General features: G+C 34.3%; 1 protein-coding gene across 1 annotated transcript; it reads left to right on the plus strand.

Annotated features, from left to right (window-relative positions):
* Positions 1-422: 422 nt before the first annotated feature.
* Positions 423-13,936, plus strand: LOC121981392 (caffeoyl-CoA O-methyltransferase-like). Its single transcript, XM_042533881.1, has 5 exons — positions 423-780; positions 868-947; positions 12,998-13,142; positions 13,244-13,375; positions 13,493-13,936. Exons 1-5 carry the CDS (start codon positions 703-705, stop codon positions 13,784-13,786), a joined length of 729 nt encoding a protein of 242 aa, XP_042389815.1. The 5' UTR covers positions 423-702; the 3' UTR covers positions 13,787-13,936.
* Positions 13,937-14,726: the final 790 nt, after the last annotated feature.

Genomic DNA, 14,726 nt, shown 5'->3' on the forward strand with positions numbered 1-14,726 from the left:
ATATTTTTCTTAATTTTTTTACTAAGATAAATATAATATTAAATTAAATTAATTTTTTTCATAGAGAAGCCCAAGGCTGACATTCGAAAATTCAAAAAATTCGGATTTTCAAAAATACAAATAATTCAGATTTTTAAAAGTCAAGTATTTTACCCTAATGACTTTACTAATGACTCTAATTTAATATTTTAATACTAAAATATTTTAATTAATATAATTTTATTATAAAAAGTCAATATGATTTCAATATCAATATATTATATCACGATCACTAGTATTTATTAATAAATTTAAATACTAGTTAATGTTTATAAAAATTATAAATAAACTCATTTATTAAATTGTATAATATTTAATTATAAATTCATTTTTTTAATTCAAATATATAAAAATATAGAATTGTAACCAGCATCTGGCGAAACGTCCAAGGCGGCATCGTGGTCGATGCTGTCACCCACTACGTGCGTTGGAACGGCCGCCTTTGACTCCGGGCACAGACAGCCGAGCCGAGAGAAGCACTGCGACCAGTGCCCATGCCCACCGGGATTGGATCCGGTGCCCTTGCCTGATCCGGGATTGGATTGGTTGGCTATTAATATATATTCATGCCAGCGGAAACAGCGAAAGGAAAGAAGTCAAGAACTAGAGTGATTAGAGCTAGGAAGAGAGACGGGAATAAGAACCAAATCGCCACCGCCGGACATGGAGAGCTCGTCCGATGATCATGTGATCCTGTTGCAAGACCACAAAACTCTCCTGAAGAGCGGGGCTCTATACCAGGCCAGTCTTCATTCTTCTTTTTCTTCACTTTACAACTAAACTAGCTCCTAAAGAATATTTTGTGCTTAGCGCCTTGTATACGTGCAGTATTTACTGGAGACGAGCGTGTATCCGCGTGAACCTGACGCCATGAAGGAGCTCCGCAGCATCACGGTCAACCATCCCTTGTAAATTTCCGACCCCTTTTCTTATCAACTACTTCTGCTATTACTTTTTACAAGGGACGACTTCTGTGCTACATAAACTTCTAACAGTATTCTTTTGCAATTTTAAAAGTATGTCGAGTATTCATTAAAGTTCGAAGTAAATCTCTTAATATCTCAAAAATTCTCCTTAGATTTATAATTAACCTTTTTTTTTGAAATATGAATTTGGATAAGAATATGCTGGGCGCATGATACCACGTGATATTCATACGTTGCTTACTTCTGGATAGCATAAGTAAATTGCAAGGTAAACTATTAAATGGGAGTTAATTGCAGCGTTTGGTTGGTAGGTTCAATGAAAGTAAAAGTACAAATAAAGTAAACATCTTTGTTTTTTTTTCCCAAAAAGAAACATTTGTTTGCTCAAACATTGAGCTTAATCTATATGTTATGTGTTGGATTGTGCGTGGCTGCTAGAGATGGAAAAGGGTGAATAGTGGAATAATAAAAACAATTGAAGGAAAGTATGTAGTGAGTATAGCAAAAATGTAAGCAGATATAATTAATATAGCAAAATAAATGAGCATAACGGAAATAATAAGAATGGTAAATATGGTTAAGATTGAAAAACAATATAATAATTTGAAATAATACTTGCAATATAAGAAGAAAGCAAAGAGTAAAAGGTCTTTTACGTAGTTTGATAGTCTTGAAGACTCTTACTCTACGATTTATGGACCGGTAAGGTGAGTCACCCCTCTCAAATCCACTAATTTCTCCTTTTTAGAAAGCTTTAGGAGGCAAAGAAACCTTTACAAAAATTATTTATAGTAAAGACAAAGAAAAGAAAACGTGAAGACCTTATGTAGGGGTGTAAATGAACTAAGCCGCTCATGAGCTATTCGAAACTCGATTCGATAAAAGCTTGTTTGAGCTCATTTAATGAGGCTTGTTAAGATAAACAAACCAAGCTCAAGCTTCACAATACTCGGCTCGTTAGCTCATGAACATGTTCGCTAGCAAGCTCATGAATAAACTTTTAAATGAAAAAAAAAATAATTTTGATATTGAATTTATAGATTTTACACTTCACTTATTAAATTTATTTATTAGAATAAAATATAAATTTTTATAAGAATATTATAATTTTTTCAAAATATATAGTTTAGTTTTTAATAAATATTTAAATTTATAATTTATATTTATTATGCTCGTTTAGACTCGATAAAAGCTCGTGAGTCATGAATATATTCGTTAAATAAAGCTCAAACTCGGCTTGATTATCAACGAGCCAAACTCAAAAATTCAAGAGTTCGGCTCGGCGTGGCTCGATTACACCTCTAACCTTATGTGTAAAACTATATCAAAAAACTACTTAATAGTGAAATAGAGAACATCAAAAACTAAGAAAGAAAATATTGTAACGAAGAGCATCGAAGATAGTCGTAGATAAAACACTTGTGACTATGATTGATTGTGTGGTTAAAGTGCCTTTGCATGATATTTATAGATTTGAACTGAGGGTTGTAAATGAGCAAAGCTGAACCAAGCATTGTGTTGTTCAAGTTTTTTTGATAAGGTAACTAAGCTAAGAAGATCCAAACAGAGGTTAAAATGAACCAATCCGTTGAAATGGCTTGATTTTATTTTATAAGTTTAAACTTGGTTCATTTAGATGTTATCGAACTCTCAATTTGAGCTTGTTTAATAGTTTGAAACTTTTACATTTTTAAACTTGTTTTGTTGGTTAATGAGCTTCATATTACAAGCTTATTTGTTTGATTTGAGAGCTTGTATGCTTCACAAACTTTGTTCGTGAACAATGCTTCACAAACTTTGTCCGTGAACAATGTTCACAAACAATTTAAAGTTGTTGCTTTCTAACCTAAAGGTCATGAGTTTGAATTTTGAAAATAGCCTCTTGCAAAAAGCAGGTAAGGATGCGTATAATGGATCCTTCCCCGGTACCCCGTATGGCAGGAGCTTCATGCACCGAGCTGCCTCTTTTTTATTCATGAACATTAACGAACTAAACATATATGTATTCAAGTTTGTTTATTTAGTTTTATGAATTATTCCAGCTTTTTTATTTAATTAATCTTCTGTATATTTGTATATTAAATGAATATAAATAAGTTCTTACTGAACTAAATACCAAGTTTGCTCATAAACGTTTGGTTCACTCATAGCCCTACTAAAACTGATTACCATCAAGTGATTGATCAATTCTTAATAGTCAATTGATTCATTGTTCTCGGATCTTTATCAATCATGACTATTATTGTCTTCAGTGAGTTGGTTGTTTATTTGTATTCTTAGTCAACTATAATTCTTTGTTAAGTCAACTCAACTATGACATGCTATCAAATTGAATCTTTCATTGACGATTATTAGTTGAGTCGATTATTATGTTTCATAAGTTGATTACTCAGATAAAATCATGACATCCTTTGGATCATGAACATGTCATCTAATTAATTAGGTTTTCGAAATAATTTTATCTTGTGACAAGATCATCTAACGGTTTTTTTTATTAGTTGGCGGTTGATGATAAGCTTTGACTTAATAGTAATTAATTTAAATGTCAATCAACTCAAATAATCGAATGGTAATTACCATCAGTCAACTAACATGTTGCCTTTAAGCCTAAAACACTTGCCTCTTGGTTAAACCATCACGTAAGTAAGAAATTTACTTGCACCCAATGTATAAGTAGATATCTCACATCTCACTTTCTTAAAGTTTGTCTCATGGACTTTTTCAATTCCTAGTATCTAGTTATTCTTTACCTACCAAGACTTCTCGCCTGCTAAGAGGTTTAACATTTGGGCCCTTCCTTTATCTGCTTGGTATTTGGTCCACCTTGATCTAGCAAGACTTTATAATCTACCAACCTTTGTTGGAATTTCAAACTCTACCTATACTTTCGAGACTTTTTTAATCAAATATCCAATTAATCTTAACTCACTTGGACATCTAAATACTCTTGTTGGATTTTTCCATTGTTCCTGTAATATTAGTGTCAAGACAATTCTACACTTGTATATGTGGCACTAAATGTTACTACAATGTTGATTTAACTTTAAACCTTTGCTAATTACATCAAACAACATGATCGGGCTCGATTACTTGGTGGTGATTGTTGGTCCCTCAGTGGCCGGCAAGAGGGGAGGGGGGAATTGCCCTATAAAAACAAACTCAACCCTTTCTCGACTTATAACTTAATAAAGAACACTTGTAATAAAAAGGTAAGAGACTAATTATAGAGACAGAAACACAAGGAGACTTACTTGGTTTACAATCAGAAGATTGCTAATCCAAGGAAAATGAGGTGCACTTTATGATGATCTGCTTCGGACGGAGTAGCCTCTTACAACGTTAACAGCTCATGAATGAAAGTAGAACAGAAATTGTCTGAATTACTGAAATCAGAGTTATATTTATAGCACTGTTCCGGGCGCCTAGAAGGGTTCCGGGCGCCTGGAGTGGGATAGAATTCTATCCCTGACACGTCAGTCAACGTACACGTCGATTCTGATAAAAGTTGAGTTCCGGGCGCCCGGACCCACAAAAGTCAATACGGTTGACTTTTTCGATCCAGACTCTCAGCTCCGACTCTGCTTGTCTCGGTCCGGGTCTTCCACTCCGGTTCCGCTCGCTTGGGTTATCTCGGCCATCTGGAATAGGGCTCACCCTAACCCAATTTTCGGCCTTCTCTTCGAGCAGACTTCCTCCTCAGCTTCTCGTTCCTCAAACGTCGCGTACGTTCTTCTCATCCACTAGTGTACTCTTCCGCGGCACCTCGTCCCTCGGACGCACCGAGCCTGTCAGCTTTGTCCCGTTTCGTCCTTCTCGCTAGTCGCATTTTCCGCTCGACTTCCTGTGCTCCTAAGCTCTTGCACACTTAGACACAGGGGTTAAACCAAACATGACCTAATTTAATTTTTTTGATCACATGAAAACAACCTTGGGGTTCCAACAGTGATTACACCAACACTATATTTCTAAGTTACCTTGTGGGGTAATATGTATAACTTATAATGTTAAGCATGAGTGTGCTCCAATACAATTCAAAACATATATGTAGTGTACTTCTAACAATGGTTTTTCATATCAATACACTCAGAGTTATATGAGAAGAACTTGATAATAAAAATTAGACAACAATTTTTATATTGCTCTTCAAGTACCTAAAACATGATGTGATAGGTTATTTATACTATTCTATGTTGGCTACTTTGTTTCTTACAAAATCTAGAATCTTTTTCTGTACTTGTTATCTTAGAAAGCATATCCTTGAATAATTTGGAAGCTTCCTTTGAGTCAGTGTTGGCATGGTTAACACTTCCTCTCATGCTAAGTTTCTTTAATGTTTCTTTATCTTACTCAACATTTCTCGTCGCTTGACAAGCTAACTTGTAGTAAGTCCTTTAGTAAATAGATTTGTTGTTCGCTCCTTTGTCTTCATATATCACATTTCAACTTCTTGTTGTAAGAATCTCTCTCTAATGACGTGATAATGTACTTTTGTATGTTCCATTCTTGCATGAAAGGATGGGTTCTTTGCTAAGTGTATTGATAATTAATTATCCAAATAAAGTGACATTGCATAGTCTATGTTTGATGTGGTCCCTTTTAATAATTCTTTAAACACCATCCTTCTTTCATTGCTATAGTCTGCTTTTGTTGTTTATAAAAACACCACTGGTTTTGTTGTATGGAAATACATATCTAGTAGTGAATTGTCGAGTATCATCTCCATCATAGTCAACATCATAATAGCCAAGTAAACCGCATTCTTTTATCCTTTCTTCAAGATTAACGACACATTTAACATACCTTAGTATTCCTTGAACAATTTCTAGATGCAACTTCTCTGAGGTTTTCATGTATTGACTCTTTACTCCTACTGCAAAGGAGATCTTGTCAAAGTAAAATAAATTAGTCTTCTCACCAATTATTTTATATATAGAATCATTCTCTTAGTCTTTTCCTTTATGTACACATAATGTTGCATTCACCTCCATTGTTGTTGATATCCCGCTTAAAATCTAACATTTTGATTTTCTAATAAATTTGTGATATACCATTGTTGACAATGAAACAAGTCTTCCTTTGAGTGTTCTATCTCTAGTCGAAGGAGATGTTTTAATTCTTCGAGCTCGAACATCTGAAAGCAAACTAATAAATTTTCTTTAATTTGTAAAATTTTTCTTCAAGATCACTTGTAATTATTATGCCATCCACAAATACTAACACCATACATAGATTAATTCAAATAGGCTAGAGTTTGCTTATGTCATTTTGCATTAATTTTATGTTAGAAATTTTGAAATTTTGTCACTCTATGTTTGCGGAGCTTATTTTAAACACTAATTTGCCTTCCTCATTTTACATAGATATTTTGGCTTGCTTTCATATCCTTTTGGTTGATTCTGATATATTTCTTGAACTAATTCTCCATGTAAGAAAGCATTCTTTATGCCTATTTTCCATAACATCTCCAATCTTCACTAACTACAAATACTAGTAAGATTCAAACAATAGTGATATTTGTAGCTTGACTAAACAGATATCATAGTCTAGTCTATATTGTTGGAAAAACATCCTAAACAACTAGTCGACCCTTATATTGTTTAATTGACTAATCTGGTTAATTTTTTTATTTTATATATGCAGAAATCTCTTCCTCTATTGTATTCCTCCATTAAAGACTTAATGATACTTCCTCATATATAGTGGATTCTCTAAGGTTGTCTTCTTTGGATAACATTGCATTAGTAAACTTGGGATTTGACTCTTATTTCCTCCTTGACGTATATAGTAGTTAGCTAGATCCTCCATCTTGTTGAAACCTCGTCTCACTTAATTCCCTGGTTTGTCAAGGATTCTAAATGGGCTCATTTTCTCTTTATCTCTTTTTTCTTTCTTTTTGGGAATTCAATAATCTTCACTTAATTCCTCTCCCATTTCTTGTAGTTCTATTTCCTGTGAATCTAGTAGTGCTTCCTTTTGAGATATCCTCCAAGAAGATGGTTTATCAAATGGTACATCCCTTGAAGTATATGTTTTCGAGTGTTAAGATCACAACATCTTCATCCTTTCCATGGATGTCATACCCAATAAAGATGCAATGGATTGTCCTCTTAGTGCAAGGGAGAAGACGTAAATGTAACACACAAAACGAAAGATTTGAAAATGACTTATTGTGTTTAGTATTCCACAATTTTTTTAAAGGGTAAATATACCCTAACTTAGCTTGGGGAAGTCTATGCATAACATGGCTTGCTATTTGCTACTCATTCGGTCTAAAATTTTGTTGGGACATTATTAGCTTACAACATACTTCTACAAGATGTCTTTTTTTTTTTTTTTGCAATTTCATTTTAATGCATAGGATATGGACATATTAATCATTATCTTATTTTATTTTCTTGCAATAAAGTATTAAAGCCGATCAAAGTATATTCCAATATTCTAAATGACGGCTGAGGTGGCGTTTGCGTAGACGAGAGGCGGGCATCTGTTAGAGTGTATACTAAAAGCCTAGTTTTTGTAAACATTTATTTTGAAATAAAAGAATCACATTGGTCAATATTTACATTTATTTGTTGAGTGTAATTGTTCAATTAATTTATATAGTAGATAACATGGTGTGTGATGTCACACACAGAAGATCATGTTATCAATTCTTTATAAATTATAAACAGTTGCTCACGACTAAGATGGAAAGGAACAAACTATTGGAATAGTCGTAGTGTAATTAGGTATTAGTTTATCTTGACTAATAAATTACACTAGTACACTCTAGGTGTATTGAGTAGGACCATCTTGGGTAAGTTCTTTTTTACTGACTTTATAAAAGAACTAGATCTTAGTTATTATGGAAATGTGTACTCTTAATCCTAATATAATTATAAGCATATATATTTAATATTTATTTCTTTGACTTATCAAAGGGTGAGGTTTAGCTCGATAAATCAATAAGCCCGATAAGTTGGGAAATGATATTACTTATAGTGTGTGTTGTTGATTATAGAAGGAAACTGTGTCCTAGTTATCTAGGTTGAGAATGCCCCCAAGAGGAGCTCATAAGGATTGTCATGTTAAACCCTCCAGGTGGACATAGTCCGACATGATAATGAAGTTGAGTGGTACTACTTTCGGAGATAGATATTAATTAAATGAGTTGTCAGTAACTTACTTAATTAGTGGACATTCGTTATCTTAAACACAGGGAGACTAACACACTCATAATAAAGAGCCCATAATGTAATTTGGGATTGATACGGTAGTGCGATAATAACTCTCTTGTGGAATGAGTTATTATCGATGAACTTGAGTTGTGTGTTCGGGGCGAACACGGAATACTCAAGCTCATTGGAAGGCTAAAACTAATTTCTCCTCTAGGTCCCTGTCGTAGCCTCATTAAAGCCTCAAGTCCATCTAAATAATAGCTCATCTTGGTGTCCAAGAAGGGGGCCGGTCCAATGCTTGGTGACCAAGCAAGGGCCGACCACATCCTCCTCTATAGGGGCCGGCCCTATTGCTTGGTGACCAAGCAAGTAGGGGCCGGACATGATTAATTCAAATAGGAGAGGTGTTTTGAATTTTTAAAATTTTCTCTTTGAAGAAAACTATAAGTTTTAAAAGAGAGATTTTAAATTTAAAAACTTTCCTTATTTGAATTAGGCCACATGTTTTTAAAAGGGAATTTAAAAGTTTTAAAACTTTCCTTTTTTAACTATCCTCATGGTTTTAAGAAAAAAGGAAGAGAAGTTTGAAAATATAAATTTTCTATCACCATGTTAAAAAAAGAAAATTTTATAAGAGAAGTTTTAAATTTTAAAACATTGTTTTAATTTTTAAAACTTTTCTTTTTTAACTCCTATTTTAGGAAATTAGAAGAGAGTTTGTAAAATTTTATAAGGGCTTATAATATTTTATAAAATAATAATTATTCCTTTTCCTTGATGAGGTGACCGACCACCTTGCTTGGTGCCCAAGCAAGGGGCCGACCAATAGGATTAAACCCAATCAATGATTGGTGATTAATTCAATCAAGAGGAAAGAAAAGGAAAAAATAAAAAGGGAAAAGGAAAAACTAGAGGAAGATTTTAATTTTTGTAAAAAGTCTTTCCTTATTTGTCTTGGGCAAGTAATATAAAAGAAGGGGTGAGGAGGCCTCATGAGACATCAATTATTATTCTCTTGGTGTAGTCTCTCTAGGTGGCGGGCCCCTCTCTCCCTCTCTTTTCCCTTTGCTGCTCTCTTTTCCTTGGTCGTGGTGGTGGCCGAATTTTAGAGGAAGAGGAAGAAATCTTTTGGGTGGTGTTCATCTTGGAGGATCGTCGTCCACACGACGTCCAAGGCGAGGCGAGGAATACGGCAGAAGATCTCAAGGTCATTAGCTTACAAAGAGAAGATATAACTAGTAATTTTCTTCCGCTTCATACTAGTTATTTTCTTTGTAAGAATTCCAAACACAAGAGGCATTAGATCTAGTTTTTCGAATTAGTAATTTGTGTTTGTGTTGTTTTGTTTTCGAATTTGTGATTCAATTGTTCTTTTTGGTTAAACCTAATGTTATTTTAGGAAATTAAATATTGAATTTCTATTGAAGGCTTTGTCGAGACAGTGGTGGGTGATCCCATACCAAAGAAGGCCAAGTGCCTCGCCATGTTTGACCTGAGAGCCGATTTTAGAAATAAATATTTAATTGAATTTGTAACATAGGTTGATTTGGATCAATAGTGTTAAGTTCCGCTTGCGATCCAAGTCTAAACTATTAAGAACAGATAAGTTAAATTTGGAATCAATAATGTTAAGTTCTGTTTGCGATTCCTAATTTAACTTCTAAAGAACACAATAGGTTGTTTAGGAAAGGTTCGACACTTGTACAAAAATTTTGTACAGTGGAACCGGTATGATCTTCCTAGGACCAATCAACAGCATCAACTACACTGCCTTTGCCTTAGGCGGTGCTTTAGGCGATCAAAGATGAAGTGAGGTCGGTGAGGCTTGCGAGGCGACGGGTGAGGCAGTCAAGGTAGTACGTGAGGCGGTCAAAGTCAACAAAATTTTAAAAACCCTAGATATATTAATACACTTTCTCTCCCTTCCAAAATATAAATAACTCCATCAACCCACCAAGTCACCCACAATTCACCTCCTTCCGCTTGGAACCGCCCCACCATCGTCATGGTGCCGCACCGCCGTTGCCGCCACCACACTAGGTTAGCTTTTATATATTTCTAATAAGTTCTTATTCCAATTTTAATCTTTATTTAATTATTGAAGATTAATGATGGAAAATGAGAAACAACTGGACATGGAATTGAAGTGAAAGTCTAATGATATTGTTTGGGATTATGGGGTGTTGTATTGCAAAGAAAAAAGAGATTGAATTATATGCAAATTGTGTAAGAGGCTTATTAAGGGAGGAGTTTATTGGATGAAGCATCATATTGTGGGTATTGTAGGACAAATTGAAGCATGTCCTAGAGCATCCGACGAAGACAAAAAAAAAAAAGAGTAAGATCTTATCTTAAAAATAGCAAGAATAAGAAGCGAGAAAGGGTGGCAGAACTAAAAGAAGAGATGATGGAAGTAAATATGTGTTGATGTAGAGGATGATGATTGTCAAGTGGAGAGAGATTTTTCTAAAAAGAAGTCAAAGCACCTCGGGCCTATTGATAAGTGGACTTTCGCAATCACTTGTTGTTATGTTTTAATCACTTGTTGCTATGTTTAATTGAAACTTTGAATTTAAAACTTAGGCTTTTGGTAAAAGTTATGATATTACTTTTTTAAGTATTTAATATGGTGATAAATCTTTATTAATTATTTGTTAGTTGCATTTATATATTTATTTGTACCTTATATATAATGTATTGTATGAAGCTTATTTATGCATAAATATCATTTAATTACATATATTACGAATGTTAACTATTTATAATATTACATATAAAAAATAGTAAAAAAAAATCAACCGCTTTGGCACTGCTTAGGTGGTCGAGGCGGTAGGTGGTCACTGACCGCCTCGTCACCGCCTACCGCCATTTACAACAGTAATATATTCTTTTCCATTATATGTTCTTAGGCATTGAATCTTTTTGCATTTGGTTTTTTTGATATATTTTCTTTAAATTCTTTGGTGTTTGTTAGATTCTTTAATTTTTCTTTCAAAAAGAAAAGCTTATTTATAACTGGAGAAATTATCAATGAATGTGAACATATAATACATTCCTCCAATTGATTACTTAATGGGTCCAAAGACATGAGAGTGAACAAGGTGCAATGGTTCTTTTGTTGAGAATTTTGAATCTTTGAATGATAGTTGGTGTGCCTTGCCATATTGCCATCCAACACAAAGTGAGTCTCCTTTGATGTCGAGTTGGGGAAGACCCTTGCATCTACTTCTTCATCATTACTATATCCACCATGCCTAAATCTTACAGTGCACAAATTTGCTATCCTATTTTTGTCATTTTGTCCACATAAGGTGACTTTGTAGACATAACACAGGCAAAGTCTAAACATTGCCCTTCCATTATTAGTATACCTGATAGTCTTAAATTTTGATATATTTTGATGTTCTTTGAGCCAAACAATATATAATTTTTTGAAGAACACGTTTGCAACAATATATTCTTCTTCATTCCTAGTATATGAAAGACATGTTGTAGTTGTTGTTGGTTAGAATTAAATCGAGGAACAATAGTTGTCTTACCAAAATGAGAAATTTCATAGCCTTGAATCATCAACAACCACCACTATTCGGCCTTCTCTATATATTCCATTATATTTTATAGCTTCTCTTTATCACTAGTTATGTGATTGGAGCAACCCAAGTCGATGATCAATCTTTGTTATAGTCGAGATGTCCAGGATCAACTACCACCAATGTTGTTTCTCTATTTGTTCTCTTTACAAGCTATAGAGTTGCAATGGATGCTTCTTATGCCTCCAACATCTTGAAGATCCCACATCGTCATTGTTAAAATAATATATAGTACAAGCTTGAATTGCTAATGACAAATTTATATAAAATAATGCCCTCACCGCTAACAAGAAGCTCTTTTGAGCCCTGCTTTGATACCACAATGTTGGAGAATATGAAAAGAACTTAATAATAGAAATATGAGCAATGATATGCTCAAGGAAAAAAACTCAAGAAAATGCTTAAGGAAAGACACATAAAGTCATGGTCCACCATTTCACTTTTTATGAGCCCCATCACTTTATATGTCTATCCTTGAGCTTTTTCTTGAGTTTTTTTCTTTGAGCATATCATTCTTCTAGAAATAGACAACAGTTTTTGGCTTTGCTCTTTAAGTAAATTAAATGTAATAACATAGTCTATTCTATATTAACTATTTTATTCTTACAAAATCTAGAATGTCCGTGATTACTTTGTTTCTTACAATCTAGAATGCTCATTATAATTTATCGACTCGTATCTAAAATTTTTCTAGCACATCTCTCAAGACTCACAAGTTGTGTTAGTTGTAGATACTTGAATAATCTAAAAGCTTCATTTAGTTGGCATCGATATGGTTACCAGAAAGGACCTCAAATAGCTTATTAAGCCTTGGGTGCAACTCAATATAATTTTACTCAAAATTGTTAGCTAGTAGTAGCCACATTTGTGTATGCTTCCAACGCTCCAAGAACTTCTTATGTGAGAATGAGACTATGGCTGAGTTGATTTGGGTGGAAAAATAAGAGAGGGAGAGGAAAAGAGAGGGCCAAACTCATGAAATGATACATGGAGATAAAAGACTAATGCTTGATGATATATAACATCCTTGGATCTTGGAAGGTATTTTATTTTATTTTTTTTTGTTTCTTCGTTTATGCTTTTTCTCGTTGGAAGCAAGATTGTTGCTATGCTTTGTGCGAGCAAATTCCTCCCGGAGTTTCAACCCTCAGGAAATAGTTGTTAACCACATTAATAAAACTCGCTTCTACATCACAATTAGCAAACCTACAGATTCCTGCAGCCGAGTATGATGTTTGATTTTCTGTTAATTATTCTGATTCAAATATACTTTTAACATGAGTAGGAATGGCATCGCTACAGCAGCAGATGAGGCTCAATTTTTGAGCATGCTTCTCAAGGTGATGAACGCGAAGAAGACAATGGAGATCGGTGTATTCACCGGCTACTCCCTCCTCGCGACTGCCCTTGCCCTCCCGGACGACGGAAAGGTATCACCTACATCTCACAATTTGTCAAATGCTCTGCTTTGGTATGCAGTGCTCGTTGCTTCAATATCTCTGCATCTGGACATAGTTGCTCTCGTTTGTAGATAATAGCCATTGATGTAAACCGAGAGTTCTATGAGCTTGGGGTGCCTGTGATCCAAAATGCCGGGGTTTCACACAAGATTGACTTCCGAGAGGGCGAGGCTCTACCCATCCTTGATGAACTGATGAAGGAGGTATGGCATCTGAGCGAGCCACTTGGTTGGATCCATTTCTTCGCCAGTTTGAATACGCATGCACGGATCATGGATATGTGCACTTATAAAACTGCCCCTAAATTTTGGGCCCTGCAGGAAGGCAAGAAGGGGTCCTTTGACTTCATCTTCGTTGACGCTGACAAGAAAAACTACATCAACTACCACTCGCGGGCGGTGGAGCTCGTGCGGGTGGGTGGCATCGTCGCCTACGACAACACGCTCTGGTACGGTTCCGTGGTGGCACTGCCAGAGGAAACTCTCCCTAGCTATGTCATGGGTTTCAGGGATGACGTCATCAAGTTCAACAAGTACCTCGCCGCCGACCACCGCGTCGAAATCTGCCATCTCTCCATCTCCGATGGCCTCACACTCTGCCGCCGCCTGTCTTGATGTGGTGCTGCGTTTCGGTTGCTGCGAATAAGAGAGCAAGGATAGCAAGTATAAACTATGTTGGTTTCTACTGATGCAATTTGGATGCTCAACTATATTTATTTCTGAACTTGTATTAGTATTATTCTAGTGGAACTTTTTTTATATTCAGGCAACATAAACTTTTTTTTTTATTAAACTATAAGATTTACAAGTAGAATGCCATAAAATATTGTAGGATTGGGTTAGAAGGGGGGCTGTACAATATATATTTTTTTTCAAAAAAAGTTAAAGTATTAAAAAATTTATTAGATATATATAGCAAAAACAACCTTATGGTGGTATTTTACTAAATCAAGCACTTCATTTTCATAAATAGGGTGTGAAATTAAGATTGGAGGATAAGATTCAGTTGAATCTCGAGAATGTATTAATCCTGATTTAAATTAAATTTGACAAGTCTAAATTTATCAGTAGGTTTTAATCCAAATTCACTAATAATTATATAGAATCTAGATTATTTTTTTTTTTTGAACATTGTTATAATCGCAAGAGCTTTAGGAATACATATGCAAAGATGATTATATTCACTTTATACGTCTTAGGTTATATCAAGAAAGATAAATCATAAAATTAACTTATAATCGATCATCAAATAATTTAGAATATTTTTTTTAAAGGACCATCAAATAATTAGAAAGTGGAATATTTTTTTTTCAAAGGACAGACATCCTCGAAAATACATAATGCTATTATTGAGTGTATATAAACTAATTCAATTACTGACTTTGGGATAAAATTACATAAAATTATATATTTTTTTTAATTTACAGTAATCTATCTAGCGTGTGAAATAAATGTCAAAAAGACATAGTTAGACTTGTAAGAATGCATTTGTACTCACTTGAATTGATTTGGATATGTCTAAAGCTATGTACTAATTTGAATTGATTTGGATAAA

Source organism: Zingiber officinale, chromosome 5A (genome assembly GCF_018446385.1).
Source record: "Zingiber officinale cultivar Zhangliang chromosome 5A, Zo_v1.1, whole genome shotgun sequence".
NCBI lineage: Eukaryota > Viridiplantae > Streptophyta > Magnoliopsida > Zingiberales > Zingiberaceae > Zingiber > Zingiber officinale.